At 34.4% G+C, this 16,492-nt stretch overlaps 3 protein-coding genes across 3 annotated transcripts; all 3 read left to right on the top strand.

The window, feature by feature from the left end:
* The first annotated feature begins 530 nt into the window (after positions 1-530).
* Positions 531-2,634, top strand: LOC140964074 (DNA-directed RNA polymerases II, IV and V subunit 12). Its single transcript, XM_073423590.1, has 3 exons — positions 531-694; positions 833-925; positions 2,449-2,634. The coding sequence occupies exons 1-3, from the start codon at positions 655-657 to the stop codon at positions 2,469-2,471; spliced, it is 156 nt and encodes a 51-aa protein (XP_073279691.1). The 5' UTR covers positions 531-654; the 3' UTR covers positions 2,472-2,634.
* Positions 2,635-4,325: 1,691 nt separating this feature from the next.
* On the top strand, positions 4,326-6,233 carry LOC140963873 (large ribosomal subunit protein eL20z-like). Its single transcript, XM_073423344.1, has 4 exons — positions 4,326-4,591; positions 5,119-5,194; positions 5,389-5,506; positions 5,950-6,233. Exons 1-4 carry the CDS (start codon positions 4,396-4,398, stop codon positions 5,998-6,000), a joined length of 441 nt encoding a protein of 146 aa, XP_073279445.1. The 5' UTR covers positions 4,326-4,395; the 3' UTR covers positions 6,001-6,233.
* Positions 6,234-8,792: 2,559 nt separating this feature from the next.
* LOC140964108 (cytochrome P450 CYP72A219-like) lies at positions 8,793-11,383 on the top strand. Its single transcript, XM_073423637.1, has 5 exons — positions 8,793-9,372; positions 9,559-9,776; positions 9,927-10,177; positions 10,284-10,665; positions 10,877-11,383. The coding sequence occupies exons 1-5, from the start codon at positions 9,096-9,098 to the stop codon at positions 11,303-11,305; spliced, it is 1,557 nt and encodes a 518-aa protein (XP_073279738.1). The 5' UTR covers positions 8,793-9,095; the 3' UTR covers positions 11,306-11,383.
* The last annotated feature ends 5,109 nt before the right edge of the window (positions 11,384-16,492 follow it).

Raw genomic sequence — 16,492 nt, 5'->3', positions numbered from 1 at the left:
TTTATAAATTTTTTTGAAACGACATTCTGAACTCAAAATCTTGGGCTATTATTTAATTATATATCTACATTTAGTTTAAAAAAATACAAAAACTCTTAAGCTCAATTTTATATGACGAGTCTTTTATCCGACTTATGACATCATATTATTTTTTATGTTAAAAATATTAATTTAACTCAAAAAATGAATCGTGTGTACCTATCTTACAGATATGGATCATGTGTACCTATCTTACATGGCTGAAGATCCTTTTCTCCATGCCCAAGAAAAAAAACATACATATATAACTTCTTTCCTATGGCTAAATATAATTTTAATTAAATATGTGCAGTAAATCGGTGAATTGGTTAAATTAATTTTTCGAAATATAACCAAAATAAAACCGATTTAAATGATTTTTTTATATAAAAATTTAAAACCAAATTTTGATAGAAAAAAATTCGATTTCCCGACTTGATGCACATCCTATCTACCTTAATTAAAGGTTCGAATATGCCAAAATATTACATTTCTCAAAATAATGACTTTTTTTTATTTATCGCGGTCAACGAAATATACGAGGGGTAATTGAATTTGGCCATTGCGAATTAAACCTCCGTCCCCCATCCACGTTTCAAACCCTAAAGCGTTCACCGTCTTTGATCGTCACTCCAAATGGATCCTCAACCGGAACCAGTTAGCTATATCTGTGGAGGTACTGATTAATCTATTGCTGTTACCTGCGTTCATGTTGATAGGTTCTCTATGCGTTCAACTCTCTCTGTGTGTGTGTGTGTGTTTTTTTTTTTTTTTTTTTTTTGTATTTATGATAAAGTTGAATTGGGGATTGCAGATTGCGGACAAGAGAACACTCTGAAGCCAGGGGACGTGATTCAGTGCCGTGAATGCGGTTACCGTATTCTTTACAAGAAACGCACACGCAGAAGTAATTCTTTTCAACCCAATATGATGAACTTCAAATATATAATTTTATCGTTAAACACTTTCTGTATGTTGGATTCTATTTTGGCCCTTGATTAATCTTCTTTGTCGAATTTTATAATGTGAATTTTAATATTTTCATCTGAATTGTAATGTTCCATTAGCATTATGATCGAGCTAGTTGACCTGAGTGACACTTGAATATTTTTAATTCAAATTTGTGCTAGTTTTGATCACAGCTTGATGATCAAATGCTAATTTATTTTCTGATTGAGTTACGCTGAGTCTTCCCTATTTTTGTTTGAGCTTAATATTGAGCTCTTTCCAGATAGATTTTCCTATGGTTTGAACATGTGAGCTTGTGAATTTTTAAATATTTTTATAAACTAGTATAAACATATCGAAATTTTGCAATCTGCTATTGTATAAAATAATTTTAACCTTTTGAACATGTTTCAGCATGGCTTTGGTTCGATGATTTCAAACTCAAATTCAATCGAACCTGCTTGAAATCACTATTTATTTGTGTTTTATAACAAACTTTAATTGATTTTTTTAGTGTTTCCACTGATGTTTATTAAGAGCGATAATATTGTTGAATGTTATGCAATGAGAGTTGAACTTTGATATTTGTGTTGAGATGGTGAACATAGAGGTAATTTATGGGGAAGAAAATGATAAAAGTATTGTTTATACTCTTCTTTTCGTTGGTATGTTCTGGGAACAATAAAGAAGGCTATGCTGTGAATATTTCCGTGGAGTTATGTGAACCGTGTTTTGGATAAAATTGAACCTTGATGCAAATTTATTATACCTTGCAAAAGCTTAGCGAGTTGAAATCTGTTCCTTCATAAATGAAATTTTAACCCTGAGTCTTAATGCAATTTTTGCATTCCATTACTGCAATCGTTCAAATGCTCTCCTACGAAATGGTTGATCTTTTTCTGCTTCTTACTTTTTTCATATCCTTAAACTCATTGAGGAGCTTTCTGTGAAAATTAATTGTTTTATGCTTTCGCAAATTGCTTGTTGAAGTGTTGAATGAGTTGATCCTGTTGAGAAGTGATTCTTTGTTGTGCGATTTTATCCTTTGGAAGGTAAATTGTGTCTTCTCCTCTTAATATCCTCTTCACTATATCATTCTCTTCCCAAGAAGCTGTGATTCCTCATTTCAGAGCTATCATCAATCTCAGCATCATACACCCCTTTTCCATTTTACTGGCACAGATCCCCCCTTCCCCTTTAAATCAAACTTCCCTTTCCCAATCTCAGCATCATACACCCCTTTTCCATTTTACTAGCACATATCCCCCCTTCCCCTTTAAATCAAACTTCCCTTTCCCAATCTCAGCATCATACACCCCTTTCCCGTCCTTGTTTCTGGTCTAAATGTTGTTATGAGGGAATAACATTTCAATGGGCTATCATATCCTGGTGATATTTTTCCATTTGTAATTAATATACTGTTTCAGTTATTGTTTCTCTCAGATTTTATATGGTGACTCCGTTTCTGTCCAATCCATGCAGTTGTCCAATATGAAGCTCGTTGAAGTTGGATGAAGAAACTCAACTCTCGTTATTTTAACCGCACCTGAAATTAATCTTAGAACATTATTTTTCTGGTGATTGTATCAACGGGTTCTTTACTACTGTAAAATATTTGAATCCGTAAACAGTTCTCTTATTGGGGATCTTCGTGCTAGTTATTTTTCATCATTTGTTAAATTATTTAATTATCGAGTCTTAAAACTCGACTGAAACTGTTGCTTCACCCAAAAGGTTCAAAGTTTTGGAGAAGGGATGAAATTGGGCATGGGTTTGGGTAGGTACCCATCCGTCTTGCAACCATCCACACGTTCTTCGTCCTGATAAGAATTAGAATTTTTTCCCCACCCGATTTACAAGTGTTGGGATACAAATGTTCGAGATCCAGAAAGATAGAGAGAAAATATCTCGATAAATATTATTTTAATATATGGAGGTTTTCCAAACACATATTGAATTTTTTTTGGTGACTTAGGGCGAAGACAATCTTAAACCATAAACCAAACTTCGCTGTGAAATCTATTATTTCATGTTAACCATATATTTAAGCCCTGAAATCGTTTATTTATGAGCTAGCTTTTTTAAATACGTTAGCCAATTTTTATATAAATTTCAGTTCAATAATATTAAATTACAATCTCACACCTCAGTGTGTCAATAATTAATAAATTATTATTATTATTAATATAACAAGGCCGGGACGATAATCCCACCGGATGCATATTATATTCTCGATTCCTCTTCTGATATTGATCGGCACGTAAAAAATCCTGATAACTCGGGTCGGAAAAAAGCTAGATTGGAAATATTTTTGAAATGAGATTCGGGATGAGGCGGGACTTGGGAGATTTTGCCAATCTAGATAAAATTGGTTTTGTTTCGACATTTAATGGATACCATTTCTTTATTCGAATGTAAACTCCTCAGTGACCTTAAGATACCATTTGGTTCGTGGTATAAAATAAATAATATGAAGATAAGTAATATTTTTTAGTCAATCAAATAGCAGTTATATATATGGAGATAATGAAAAATGAAATAAGGTGGTCGATTTGGCAAATAACATTTAACACGTGAAGATAAATGTATATTTTTTTATGTTGTAAGAACCCGCAACAGTTAGTCAGAAAAAGTGTACTGGACAAATCATGTGCGACATACTCATCGAAAAAAAGTGTTGGAAGGGAAAATCAAACTTTTGAGCACGGATAAAATGCTCTCCTACAGCTCTACTCAATTAATTCGTACACCTCTAGCATAAATGCATATTTTTAGATATATGGTGTTTTATATAAAATATCCTCATTATTATTTTTAAACACTCTAATATTTTTAAAAAATAATTATTTAAAATAATCAACACCATTTCTTATCTCCTCTATAATTAATATATACTAACAACCCACACACCAGATAATTAGCGTGCACAAATTTTAAACGTAATTAATTTAAAAAAAATATTTAAGTTACTAATTATGATTAAAAAATCATTTAGTAACTTTTAGAATAGGTTATTATAATATCTTTTATTAGATAAAATAAATAATATTTTTTTTTCCCATCCATTAACATTTCCAGGGTTTATGTATTATGAAATAGTGTATATCAGTAATACTTTGTTCATTTTAGTTTAAACGATAAAAAATGAAAATATGAATTGAAATATATAAATATATATTGTATCATTTTATTTAGTAATGATCTAATGGGCCATGCCCATATAAATTTGGAAGAGGGCCTCAACATAGTAAGACCAATGACTTTTTTATGGGCCAAAGGATGGGTCTTGAGATGGTGGCCCATCTGGTCTTGGTTACGATGGATGAAACAAACAAAAATAAATCCATAATATAATTTAAAAATGAATTAAGCGCAATCCACCGATCGATCATCGCTTCTCCCTTTGTCGAGGAAAGGGAAAGATCAATCATGAGTAAAGACAAAAAGGAGAGTCAGCACCAAACTGAGGAACCACCTCCATACTACGGAACCTTTCAGGGCGTGGTCAACCACCCTCCGCCGACGGCCTTCGGCTTCCCTCAGCCGGTTCCGCCTCCGGGTGTATCTGAGTCTCCTCCCTCAACACAGTCTCAATATTATGATCGTGGTTATCAAACTGTTCCGGGTATGTAATTATTTGATCACATGTTAATTTATTGATAAGGAGGAAACGGGATTTTCCTCTTGGTTTTTTAGGATTAGCCCATCAAGAAAGTTGTAATTTTTATGCGTGTTCTGGTCAGATCATTGAATGGCTGAAATTATTGAATCCCAAAATGAGCTGTGCGTTGAGTCAAAATTCTAGATGAACAAAATGGATTTTCATTGATTTTGATTTGGGATTTTTGAAATTAGATGGATCTATGGGCGTATATGTTTAAATTGATAGTTGGATCTAGCGTCGCATATACTTTCAGATCTTGTAGGATATTATTCATTTTTGGGTTCTTAGAACCTATTTGATATTGGCTTTTTATTCTTTAAAATTGGAATGTGACGCGCTGTTTCCTTGGTTAATCATGTTCTGATTTAATGGTACTACTTTATATGCTAACCATAAGCCTGCATTGTTTTGAATTTAGCGATTCTCTTTATCATGTTTGTGGCGACATAAATTTGTGATTTACGACTAGCATTTCCGTGTAAGAACAGGCTACGCTGTTGTAGAAGGGAGGTCTATTAGAGAGCACCGTCTTCCGTGCTGTGGTTGTGGCGTTGGCTGGTTCTGGTAAGTCATTAGTCACTTAAACTTTAGAATTTAAACTTTAGAATTCCATGACAAAATTGAAACTATTTTCATGTCAAACAATCTTCATCAGAAATTCGTTATATGATTTCATATCTTTCAGATGATTCAATTTTACCATAAAATTAATCCTTGACTGTTATTGTTGCCAATGAGTGTACATTCTTTTCTTTCAGCTTCATTATTGGTTTCTTCATTGCTGCAATACCATGGTATATCGCGGCAATAATTCTCATGTGTTCCAGAAATATTGACCCTCGTGAGAAACCCGGTTATGTAGCTTGCACAATTGCTGTAAGTACTTATCCTCAATGGTATCTCTCTATATATATGTGTGTCTATATCTGTGTGTGTGTGTCTATATATTTATGCTTGCACATAGATGATTACATAAAACATGTAAAACAATGTCTTTAGCTTTGGGTTCCTAAGCCCCTGAATTGCAAATAAACAAATGTATGAGATGCAATGAGTGACATGAATCATAAGAACCCCTCTGGGGGTGGATCTAGGGTTATTTGGAAGGAGGGAGGCGACACGAGTTGAGGGGAGCGACTCGATGGTTCTTTGGTTGTGGCAGGTAAAGCTTGTATTTTTAGGGAAACTGTGCATATATTTTTGAACTTTTTTTGAGTGGGAGGGAACCCATTCTCCAAGTTCTTGAATTCGGTGAGTAAACTTTGGCTTTGCTCGAGCATGTTTATCTAGAACCCATTTTTTTGTGTGTTCTTGTGCAGGCTGTTCTGACTGCGATTGCGGCAATCTTTGGCCTGACAAGGATCGGCTAGTGCCACACAAACAAAGAGACAACTTGAAGAACGGGCGAATGTAGTCGCAAACATCTACATAGAGGAAGCTTGATGTATATTTTTTGTTCAAGTTATGGGATAATTTTATCATTGTGTTATTGGTCTTTGAAAGCCACCTATCATGTTGTATGTATTAACTGCTTTAGTATCTTGACTGTGCATTACGATCTTGAATAGTAAAAAAATGGATTATGTGTCAAATTCGTTCATCATTCATTAGTATGCTAAGTTGCGTATTTCATCGGACACTGAACTCCAGATAGTCTCTTCCGCTGACCGACCAGTAAGGAGAACATGGGAGTCAGCCGCGTTAAGGTTAGCGGGTGGGGCTGCCACTAGCCCCCTCCCCATTTGGGTGCAGATAAGTAGCATTTGAGTGAGTTTGGCACAACTTCGTGAGTTGGAACTCAAAATTTAACTGGAGCTCAAGTTGGAACTTAACGTCAAGTTAAGATGGAAGCCGAACCCGAGCATGACGCTTTTTCTTTTAGTATAAATAATGAAACATAAAGAGAAACGTGTACATATTTATATATACATGTATTTAATTAAAAATTGAGTGTATTACTATTCTAAGGGTGAATATTTTTAATATCGCATTCTTTACTAAATTCAGGCATGTGACAACAAAAAAACAGTCACATATCTTTATTCGTAAAACATGTCAAACTCTTCGTATTTACAATAAAAAATAATAGTTTTTTTTACATAAAAAATAATATTTTTTCATGAGTGATCCAAATAGAAAATCTGTCTCAACAAATTGACCCGCGAGATCGTTTCACAATAGTTTTTGTGCAAAAAATATCCACATCTAAGTACAAATTTTCATCGGACTTAAAAAAAAATGCAATGGATAAGATGTATATTGACGGACTTGACGCACCCCTTGGCTTGGTAGCTTGAAAATGAGATCCTTAAAAAAATAACCGACTCCAAATGAAATGCCCGATTGCTTTTCCAATCTATTATGCAAAACCTTACCACACCAAATCCAATTTTTTTGTTTTGATTGTAATTCATCTTAAAAAATGTTATTTATACAAGGAATTGAAGAATAATATAGCAATTAGTAATTGCTATATACATAACATGCCATTAACTTAAATATATTTTGTGTGCGACTCGACTCGACTCGATTACAAAACACGAAAACTTTCTAGGAAACATGGGAGAAATGAGCTCCTTAAAAGTATCGAATGAATACCATAGAGCCGCTGTAGATACCAGCCTTAGCAGAAAATGAAAACTAAAAGACGAGAAATGTCCATCGCTTGTCGCACATTCTACATCAAAAGAACCAATCTTTTTCACTTAAACAGAGAGATTCTTTAAATCAGAACAAATCTAGGATAAAATGCAATGCAAATCATGGGGGCAAAAGGAGCGTCCAAATGGATGTGAAACTAATCATAAGCTCAATCCCCATCTCGACCATTCTTGTTTCATTCACAATACTAGCCACGAAATTAGTACTGAATTGGGTTTGGTTCCAGCCTGAGAAGCTGGAGAAATTCTTGAGGAAACAAGGTTTTAATGGGAATCCATACAAAGTATTACTTGGAGATATGAAAGACCTAATCACAGCCATAAAACAAGAGCAGCCCTAATCAATCGATTTTTCCAACGATATTTCATCTCATGTTTTAACATATTACCACAAAATCATTGCCAAGTATGGTAAGATTTCTTAGTGATTGAACCGAACTACAAAAGCAACTTTTGAGGGGGGTTATTTTATCAAAAAACAGATCTTTTGATACGCTCAGGTTCTAAAGTAAATTGAAACGATGTGCAGTGTACATATGATATTTATAACTGAGGGAAGGTAGTCATCGGGTCAGCTCCTCTAATGGTGAAATATATCAAAATCTTTACAACTTGTGGTGTACATTTGTAGTTTTGAGGGGCGGTATCATTTGAGAAACCAACGGTTATTCCGGGCCAACATCATTGCGGAGTAGGCATAGTGGTACGAGATGATCAAGGTGTTACCTTGTTTGCTCCAGCAACCAGTCTTCCGGGAGCCTTCACAGTTCATCTTGCAGAATTATATAGAGAAGGTCTTTTGTGGCTTCAAGTTTTGGCTGGACTCATCTTATCATTGAAACAAACGCCAGCATTCCAGTGAAGTCCATTCTTAATCCGTCTCTTTTTGCGGTTGAAGCACCTATTGGTGATATCCGGGATGAGGAAAGAATCCGGGTCATTTTCAGGAGGACAGATCCGAGAGCAAGAGGAAGCCAGGGAAGGAATAGCCTAGGTGAAGGAAATGCTCTTCTGAGAAAGTCATCCGAGTTCGCGATAACCAGGGAAGCTGATCAAACTAACTCACATTCGAGTGAGCCCAGGCTCCCAGCTTAGCCCGGACACTGTAATGAGACTTAGAGGAGCAAGGATCCTGTCTATGTCCTCACTCTCATCCACAGGTTGATTTAATATCTAGATCTATCTATCTTTTCTCTAATTTACTTGATATAAATTTTTTATTTCTTGATCATTCACATTATCTCCTTTTGTTTTCATTTTTATGAAGAAACACACGAGTCCTTTATGGGAAATTTCTCATCCAGATTTATCTTGTGTTGGTATGATCATGTAGCTGGCACATGGTTTCTTGATGAACCCAAAAAATTTCTTGAAATGTTCGATTTTAATTTTAAAAATAATGAGAAGGGCGTTCGGTTCGACAATATTTGTACAAGAATCCAAGAATAATATACTATACATAGCATGTCATTCATTTACTTGTATTTTTGTGTGTGGGTAACACGGTTATGAAACATGAGGAAAAATTATGGGAGAAATAAACTCCTAAAAGTATCCAATACAAAACAGCCGCTATAGATACCAGCTTTTAGCAAAGAACTGAAGACTAAAAGACTAGCTTGAACCGTCCACCATTTGGTGGCTTCGTATTGCAGATTCTACATCAAATCAACCAATCTATTTGGGAAGAAACCAAGAGTGATTCTTTAAATAGGAACACAATCTTGAAAAAAAATAGGAGATTCATATTGGAACGGCAATTCTTTAAATCAGAACAAAATTATCTGGAGAAAGAAGGGTAGCAAATGGACGTGAAACCAAGCCCAATCATCATCTCCGTCATTGTAGTGTCATTCACAATACTAGTTGTGAGAGTACTGAATTGGGTTTGGTTTAAGCCCAAGAGGCTGGAGAAATTCTTGAGGAAACAAGGGATCAATGGGAATCAATACAGGGTTTTACTAGGAGATATGAAAGACTTCATCACCGCCATGAAACAAGAGCAGCCCAAATCCATCGATTTTTCCAATGATATTTCATCTCATGTGTTTCCATATTACCACAAAATCATTGCCAAGTATGGTAAGATTTCGAATGAATGACTCACACGAACTATATATACAAGCAACTTTTGATGGTTCTTTGATCCGAAAAACAAATCTTTTATGTTAGGCTTCCGTTCTTTTCAGATAGGTTTTGCTCATACAACCCTTATATGGCCTAATTTCTAAGTTTTGATCTGAATTTCATTTGATTAATCAAAATCAGGCAAAAGTTCTATTGTATGGTTTGGACCTTCACCAAGATTGAATATCGCTGATCCTGAGCTCATAAAGGAGATTCTAACAAAACCAAAGGTATTTCACAAGCCAGTTCCAGACCCTATTGGTGAAACAATTGTGGGAGGACTTCTTTATCTCGAGGATGAGAAATGGGTGAAACATAGGAAAATCATCAATCCGGCCTTCCGTATGGAGAAGTTGAAGGTAAATTATACATGCATCTAACCTTTTTTTTTACTAGACCACCATAGTTGCGCAAAAAACACTAGTCCCTCCTAGGTTCTTAAGAATTTTCAAGAAGTATGAACCTTTTTTCCTGCTTTCTGATGTCGAATTTGAGTTTCTATTCTGCAGAGTGTGATAGGGGCAATGTGTCTGAGTTGTTCTCGCATGATAGAGAAATGGGAAGCATTGGCTTCTGGTGCTGAAAAAAGCACAAGTGAGATTGATGTCTGGCCTTATATTGAAGACTTATCCGGCGATGTGATTTCTCGGACTGCATTTGGAAGTAGTCATGGAGAAGGTAGAAAGATATTTGAGCTTCAGAAGGAACAAGTTAAACTTGCTCTCAAACTCATGCAGTTCTCTTTTATCCCAGGATGGAGGTAATTTATTATTTGGGAGATATATTTTGATAATTAGCCCCTCGAGGCATTGGTTTTCAAGTAGCAACCCTTTCCCAAGATTAATAGTGGGGTCAACACTTGGCAGACATTTTCCAACCAAAACAAATAGAAGAATGAAATCAGTAGTCAGAGAAATTCATTCCTTGCTAAAAGGAATTATCAGCCAAAGACAGAAGGCAACAGAAAGAGGAGAAAGCTTCAACGACTTATTGGGTATTTTAATGGAATCTAATTTAAAAGAAATTCAAGAACATGGAAACAATAACATGGGAATGAGTATTGAAGATGTTATCGAAGAGTGCAAGCTGTTCTACTTTGCCGGGTCGGAGACCACTTCTAATTTGCTGGTGTGGACGATGATATTGCTGAGCAAACACCAGGATTGGCAGGCTTCCGCGAGAGACGAGGTTTTGCAAGTTTTTGGAAGGAAGGAACTAACTTTTGATGGACTGAACCAACTTAAAATTGTAAGATGCTTATTTTTTCATAGCTTCAATCTTATTCTATGCTACATTTCTTTTTAGCTCCTCATATTTCATTAGTTTGGATGCAATTCACTAGTAAAGATTTAGAACTAAAAGTTTTCTTGGTCGTAAGCCTGCTCGCATACAATCTAGTGTAACAAAAATGGAAGAAAATGTGTGTACGTATACATATGCATAAACTCTACACTTGTAGGTAACCATGATTCTCCAAGAGGTTCTGAGATTGTACCCATCCGTTCCCGTTATCGTTCGAGCACCCGCAAAGACTGCTAAACTGGGAAACATGAATCTGCCATTGGGGGTGCAGTTGACCCTTCTGATTGGATTACTCCACCGTGATCCCAAGATATGGGGAGATGACGCCAACGTATTCAAACCACAGAGATTTTCGGAAGGAATTTCAAGCGCAGCAAACACAAAACATTTCTCCTATATACCATTCAGCTCTGGTCCTCGAGTCTGTATCGGCCAAAACTTTTCGATGATTGAGGCCAAAATAGCTATGGCGATGATATTACGACGCTTCAAATTCGAGCTGTCGGCCTCTTACAAGCATGCTCCCTTCTCAATTATCACTCTCCAGCCACAGCATGGTGTTCCTCTGATCCTGCAAAAGCTCTAACTAGAGATTCTTTATCATGTTATTCTTTTTCACATTCTTGGATTTGTATTATTGTTTTCCAGTTACAAATTACGGCTGCATAAATATTCTGAATTTTTTGTGGATATATAATATTAATATATGCTACAAAATTGTTAGATGTACTAATCCATTCAGCATTATGTAATGATACTAAGAGTACAGAGGCAAAAATAAAATTAAATAGATTACACAATTATCATTGGATTATGCTACATATAAAACGGGGGGTTACAAATTGTGTTACACATTACAAAGCTATCTTAAATGCACTTTTAAAATATATTTTCCAAATACAGTGCAAATATAATTTTGTAATTTCAAATCCATGAGTAGGTCTATTATGATACGGTCTCACAAATCTTTATCTGTGAGACGGGTCAACCCTACCGATGTTCACAATAAAAAATAATACTTTTAGCACAAATAGTAATATTTTTTCATGAATGACCCAAAAAAGAGATCTGTCTCACAAAATACAACTTATTAGACCGTCTCACACAAGTTTTTGCTCAAATCCACTTTGTAACCCAATTTATAACTTTAATTGTATATATAACCTTTTTCATTATAATTTAGTAAATGGAATGTAAATGTTACCATAAAAATTTTTTTAAAAAAAAGAACGTAAATGTCTAGCATTTTTTAACGTTTAATATGTGAGAAAATACAATATAAATTAATACTCATTACCTCTCTACGTTTTAATACACATGTGACATTTATCAAATGATCAATTTTTTTGAATTTAATGAGATACTCAATTAAACATATTATATTAAAACATAGAAAAATTGTTACATAATCACAATAGAATATTTTTTGTTGTATCACCATCTGATTGTGATCTTGTCACTTATGAGCTCAAAATTTTGATTAAGAATTACTGCATTATTTTATTTATTATATATATATATATATATATATATATTGAGTGTGGGGAGTTTATTTTATTTTATTTTATTAAATTTAAATTAACATTTGTGGAAGGTGTGTGTATATATATATTGAGTGTGGGGAGTTTATTTTATTTTATTTTATTAAATTTAATTTAACATTTGTGGAAGGTTTGTATTTACATATATTATTACTATTACTATTATTAATCTTTGTAACAGAGACAAAAGGCTCTTTGTGTTATAATCTTTTTTTCTCTTACTATATATTAATAAAATATTGTAATTATAATGTAATAGCTCAGTGGATAAAATGTTGATTATTCAGTAGAAACTTATGCATTTAATCCATTTGATGCATTTTATTGAGCAACTCTCATTTTATTTAATTTAATTTTTTTAGAATTTAGTATTTCAAAATCGCAGGTTAATCACTAACTATTTTTCATAATTACAATATGATTCTCATTTAAATATAAATCAAATTAATTATATAAAAACTATACAAGCATGCCTACCAAAAATCATTAATATTTATTAAGTATATTTAAAATAGAGCAAAGGGGTGTCGTGGTCTGTTATTTGTTTTTTAAACTATTAATTTTTAAAATTACAATTTAGTTATTTTGTTGTTTAATTTCAATATTTTAAATTATAATTTAATTTCTCGTTAATTTTTATAATTATTTTATTTCAAATTCATGGTACACTAGTTTAAATGAAAATGATGAGCGCAAAAGACGGGAAGCGGAAGAATGAGGAAAAGATTACTCAAAATTGCTTTCTTCTTGCCAACACCAATCGCTTCCTCATTCAAGTGCTCCTACAGATTCTTGAGCACTTACTATAATCTCCAAGGATCGATAGGCCTGCGAGAAATCGGCGTCTCTGAGGCAACTACGAACTATCCGGCCCAAAGTCTTTCAGCTCAGGACTTTTCATTTTCAAGGCATTCCATTTCCGAAGCTAAACTCGAAGACTTTGAGTCGCGTAAGTGTTCAAAGGACACGTTTTCGATAATATCTGCCTTAAAGAATTATAATGATCAGTTGGGAGAGAAATCCCAGAAATTCTTAAGACAGTTTAGAGAGAAAATGTATGAGAATTTAGTGGTTGATGTTTTGACAAATGTTCCAAATTCGGAATTGGGTGTCAATTTTTTTTGTGGGCCGGCAGGCAAATAGGATAGAGCTGTTAGGTTGCAATGACATAGAGTTGGAGAGGCCCGCAATCTTTTGGAGACAATGATAGCCAATGACTGTGAGCCTAAACGTTTGGATCTTGCTTTAAAAGTATTGGGAAAAATGTTTGAATGTTCCTGTCCTCCCAATGTTGTACATACACAGAGATGATCGATGGTCTCTGTAAAGTCGGGAAGACAGATGAGGCATACAAACTAATGTTGACGATGGAGGAAAAGGATCGTAATCCAAATGTTGTGGCTTACATGATAGATGGCTTTGGAAAGGCCGGTAAAGTTGATAGAAGCCTTGAACTAGTCCAGGTATTTTGTAATCCGCCACTTTACCATGTGAGCAGAGTGTGAATCTATAAATTTGTGCAAGTTTTTATAAATTTCATTTGACTTGATTGACATTAATTTCCCTTGTTACACGTTTAAAACAAAACAAATAGGGCATCTCAAGAATAAAATACTTTCTCCGTTCCACAACAAACATTTTGTGATGTCCAAGTCAAACCGAGTGATTAATTGCCAGTAAATTTAAATGAACTACTGAATCAAACCCTGATATATATTTGAATGTGCGAGTATATTTAGCTCAAAAGAGAAATTGCAATGACTCGAAGAGAAAATAATTAGAGACAGCAGATGAACAAAAATACCATGTAACACAAGCTATCTGAGAGTAGAAGTGCATCGGCCCATCTGTCAGTTTTTATAAGTTCTTTGACAAGACCAACAAAGACGGCCAATTCAGGAATTTCTCCTCTTTCCATCATATCTGCGTATAACTCAAATGCAATTAAAGAAGAATACACATTCATGGCAGTGGATGAAGAGATTGGAAATAATTTAAACTCTTTAAGTAGCTCAAAAGCAATTTCCAGTCTTCAAGCCTTCTGGAAGCTATCAATCAAAATTTTGTAAGCCGGAGCAAGGGGTGTTGAATCATATTTACCAATTTCATCTACTAATTGAAGGCTCAATATCAACTCCTTAGAATAGCTTACCACGAAGTAATTTGGCCAATGTACTTGTTTCATATCCTGCAGAAGTTGGTAAGCCTAATCCAGACGGCCAGCACCACAACAATGGTTTATTAAAACCCTATAGGAGATGTAATTAGGAGCACATCCCTTGCCGACCATCTCTTATGAGTTTCATGTTGTGAATGGAAACAAAAAAAAATTTTATCTTAGTTTTCATGAATGTGACAGCTGGAGTTCTTCAAAATTTTAACCCCACTTGGAAATCTTTCTGTTTCAGAGGTCTGTCAAAAAGAAAAATACATCTGATCATAGATTATATATAACAAAGATAGTCTAATTGTAAACAGCCCCCTACGTTATCGGTATGAAACCTCGTATCAAGAACAAAGATCCCCCCACAGATTATAGAACTTTTTTCTGAAAAATAGTGGACTAAAATCGTTTCTTTTAAAAAAAAGGAAATTAGGGCCACAAAATGGTGGAAGTACCAGAAAGGACCCATTCGTAGAAGAGGTTTTAACATATAATATAGGGCAATTTCCAAGTGAGAAACACACAGAAGAAATGTGTGAAACTTTGAAGTTTGAACAAGCCCTCTTACAAAGTAATAAATCTAGGCCGGGTGAAATTGAGCTCTCTCGTTAACAATATCGGTCGAGGGAACCCATTGGATCGGCCAATCCACGGAGAAAAACGATTCATCAAATCAGCGAAGAAAAATAATGTGAGACCTTTCTCAGAGCAAAAAAGAGTTACATACATACAATCAATTTGCTATCGAGAAAGGCCCCGACCATCGCTTTCTGCCGGCAACGGAGCACGAGCGCCACAGTTGATATCGGCGTCATGTTCTCTCAAAGGCAATGTTAAAATCAAAGAACCCTAAACCCTCCGGCTTTTATAGGAAGCCCCTAGCCTTTAGCTGGGTCTGACCCGACTATTTTGAATTATTGGGCTTTTTATTTTATTGCTTACGAATTTGTGTCATTTAATTCAATGATTTAGAGAAACAAACTCTCCGCTTTTTTGACATTATTTGAACCGAATAATACGATGCATGTAAAACGATACAAAAATTCCGTTGGACAAATTCAACTTCTTCCATTCAGTTGCTTAAATCTTCTTGTGGAATCAATTCAAATTGTTTGGATAGTATTCAAGTTTTTTGCTTGAAATTATGATTATATGGACCAAATATCCATAAGGGAGTAAATGTTTTTCATAGTGCATCAGATAAGGTTGAAAAAAACTCAATTATCTAGGTACACAATTTTGAGGATGAAAAAATCACCGCAGAAAAAAAAAATAATTAAGAGCATACACTCATAAAAAATATTGAGATGACAAGAAGAAAACATTGCAATATAAGGTTGAACCAGCAAAAACAAAAACTCATGAACCACACATCAGTAATAAAATGTACATAAAAATTATAAGCTTTCCACTCGAAAATATTCTAAATAATCCGGGTATAAAAATTTGTGGCTCACCACAGAGTATAATATTTTGCTCATAGCAAATTCAGTCAAGACAAAATTCACCAAATACTTAGACGTAAAGATAGAATTGAGGTCAGACGGATGTTAAGTCCAGCAAGATATTTCTCATTCCCGTCCTAAAACAATAAATCAGCACCATAACAATCGAAGATTGAACCCTAAAGCAGAGCAGCCAACAATCAAATGACTAATCCAGAAAATAGTGCATACAGTCTAGCAAAGGCAAGTAAAGCAAAAGCATAAAGGCGACATTTTTCTCAACCAGCAACACGTCACCGTAAAATTCAACGTTGGCAGCATGCTAGGTCCGTACGCCTTCGAATGAAATACGGAAAAAAAAAGGTTCGAAACACTAACAAAAATATTAAAAAATCAAACGTAATAATATATTTTTTGATGAAATGAAGAATAGTACTAGCGTTTTAGAGACTGAAACACCGAAAATAATTAAGATGTTTTAATATATTATCCCTAGAAAATAATAATAATAATAATATTATTATTATTATATCATCATCAATTGTACGAGTAATAAAATAATGAAAATCAATATAAATTTGTAAGTTAAAGTTTAGTTTTCATTATTCTTTTGAGGAGGCTAA

Source organism: Primulina huaijiensis, chromosome 18 (assembly GCF_012295235.1).
Source record: "Primulina huaijiensis isolate GDHJ02 chromosome 18, ASM1229523v2, whole genome shotgun sequence".
Taxonomy (NCBI): Eukaryota; Viridiplantae; Streptophyta; class Magnoliopsida; order Lamiales; family Gesneriaceae; genus Primulina; species Primulina huaijiensis.
Note: the sequence above shows the minus strand (reverse complement) of the source record. Positions and strands in the feature narration are given on the sequence as shown.

Coding starts and splice junctions, on each gene's coding strand:
- LOC140964074 (XM_073423590.1), top strand. CDS start 655: ATGGATCCTCAACCGGAACCAGTTAGCTATATCTGTGGAG. Junction 695..832: donor AGTTAGCTATATCTGTGGAG/GTACTGATTAAT, acceptor TGGGGATTGCAG/ATTGCGGACAAGAGAACACT. Junction 926..2,448: donor CAAGAAACGCACACGCAGAA/GTAATTCTTTTC, acceptor CAATCCATGCAG/TTGTCCAATATGAAGCTCGT.
- LOC140963873 (XM_073423344.1), top strand. CDS start 4,396: ATGAGTAAAGACAAAAAGGAGAGTCAGCACCAAACTGAGGAACCACCT. Junction 5,195..5,388: donor TGTGGCGTTGGCTGGTTCTG/GTAAGTCATTAG, acceptor CTTTTCTTTCAG/CTTCATTATTGGTTTCTTCA. Junction 5,507..5,949: donor ATGTAGCTTGCACAATTGCT/GTAAGTACTTAT, acceptor GTTCTTGTGCAG/GCTGTTCTGACTGCGATTGC.
- LOC140964108 (XM_073423637.1), top strand. CDS start 9,096: ATGGACGTGAAACCAAGCCCAATCATCATCTCCGTCATTGTAGTGTCA. Junction 9,373..9,558: donor CAAAATCATTGCCAAGTATG/GTAAGATTTCGA, acceptor AATCAAAATCAG/GCAAAAGTTCTATTGTATGG. Junction 9,777..9,926: donor TCCGTATGGAGAAGTTGAAG/GTAAATTATACA, acceptor TCTATTCTGCAG/AGTGTGATAGGGGCAATGTG.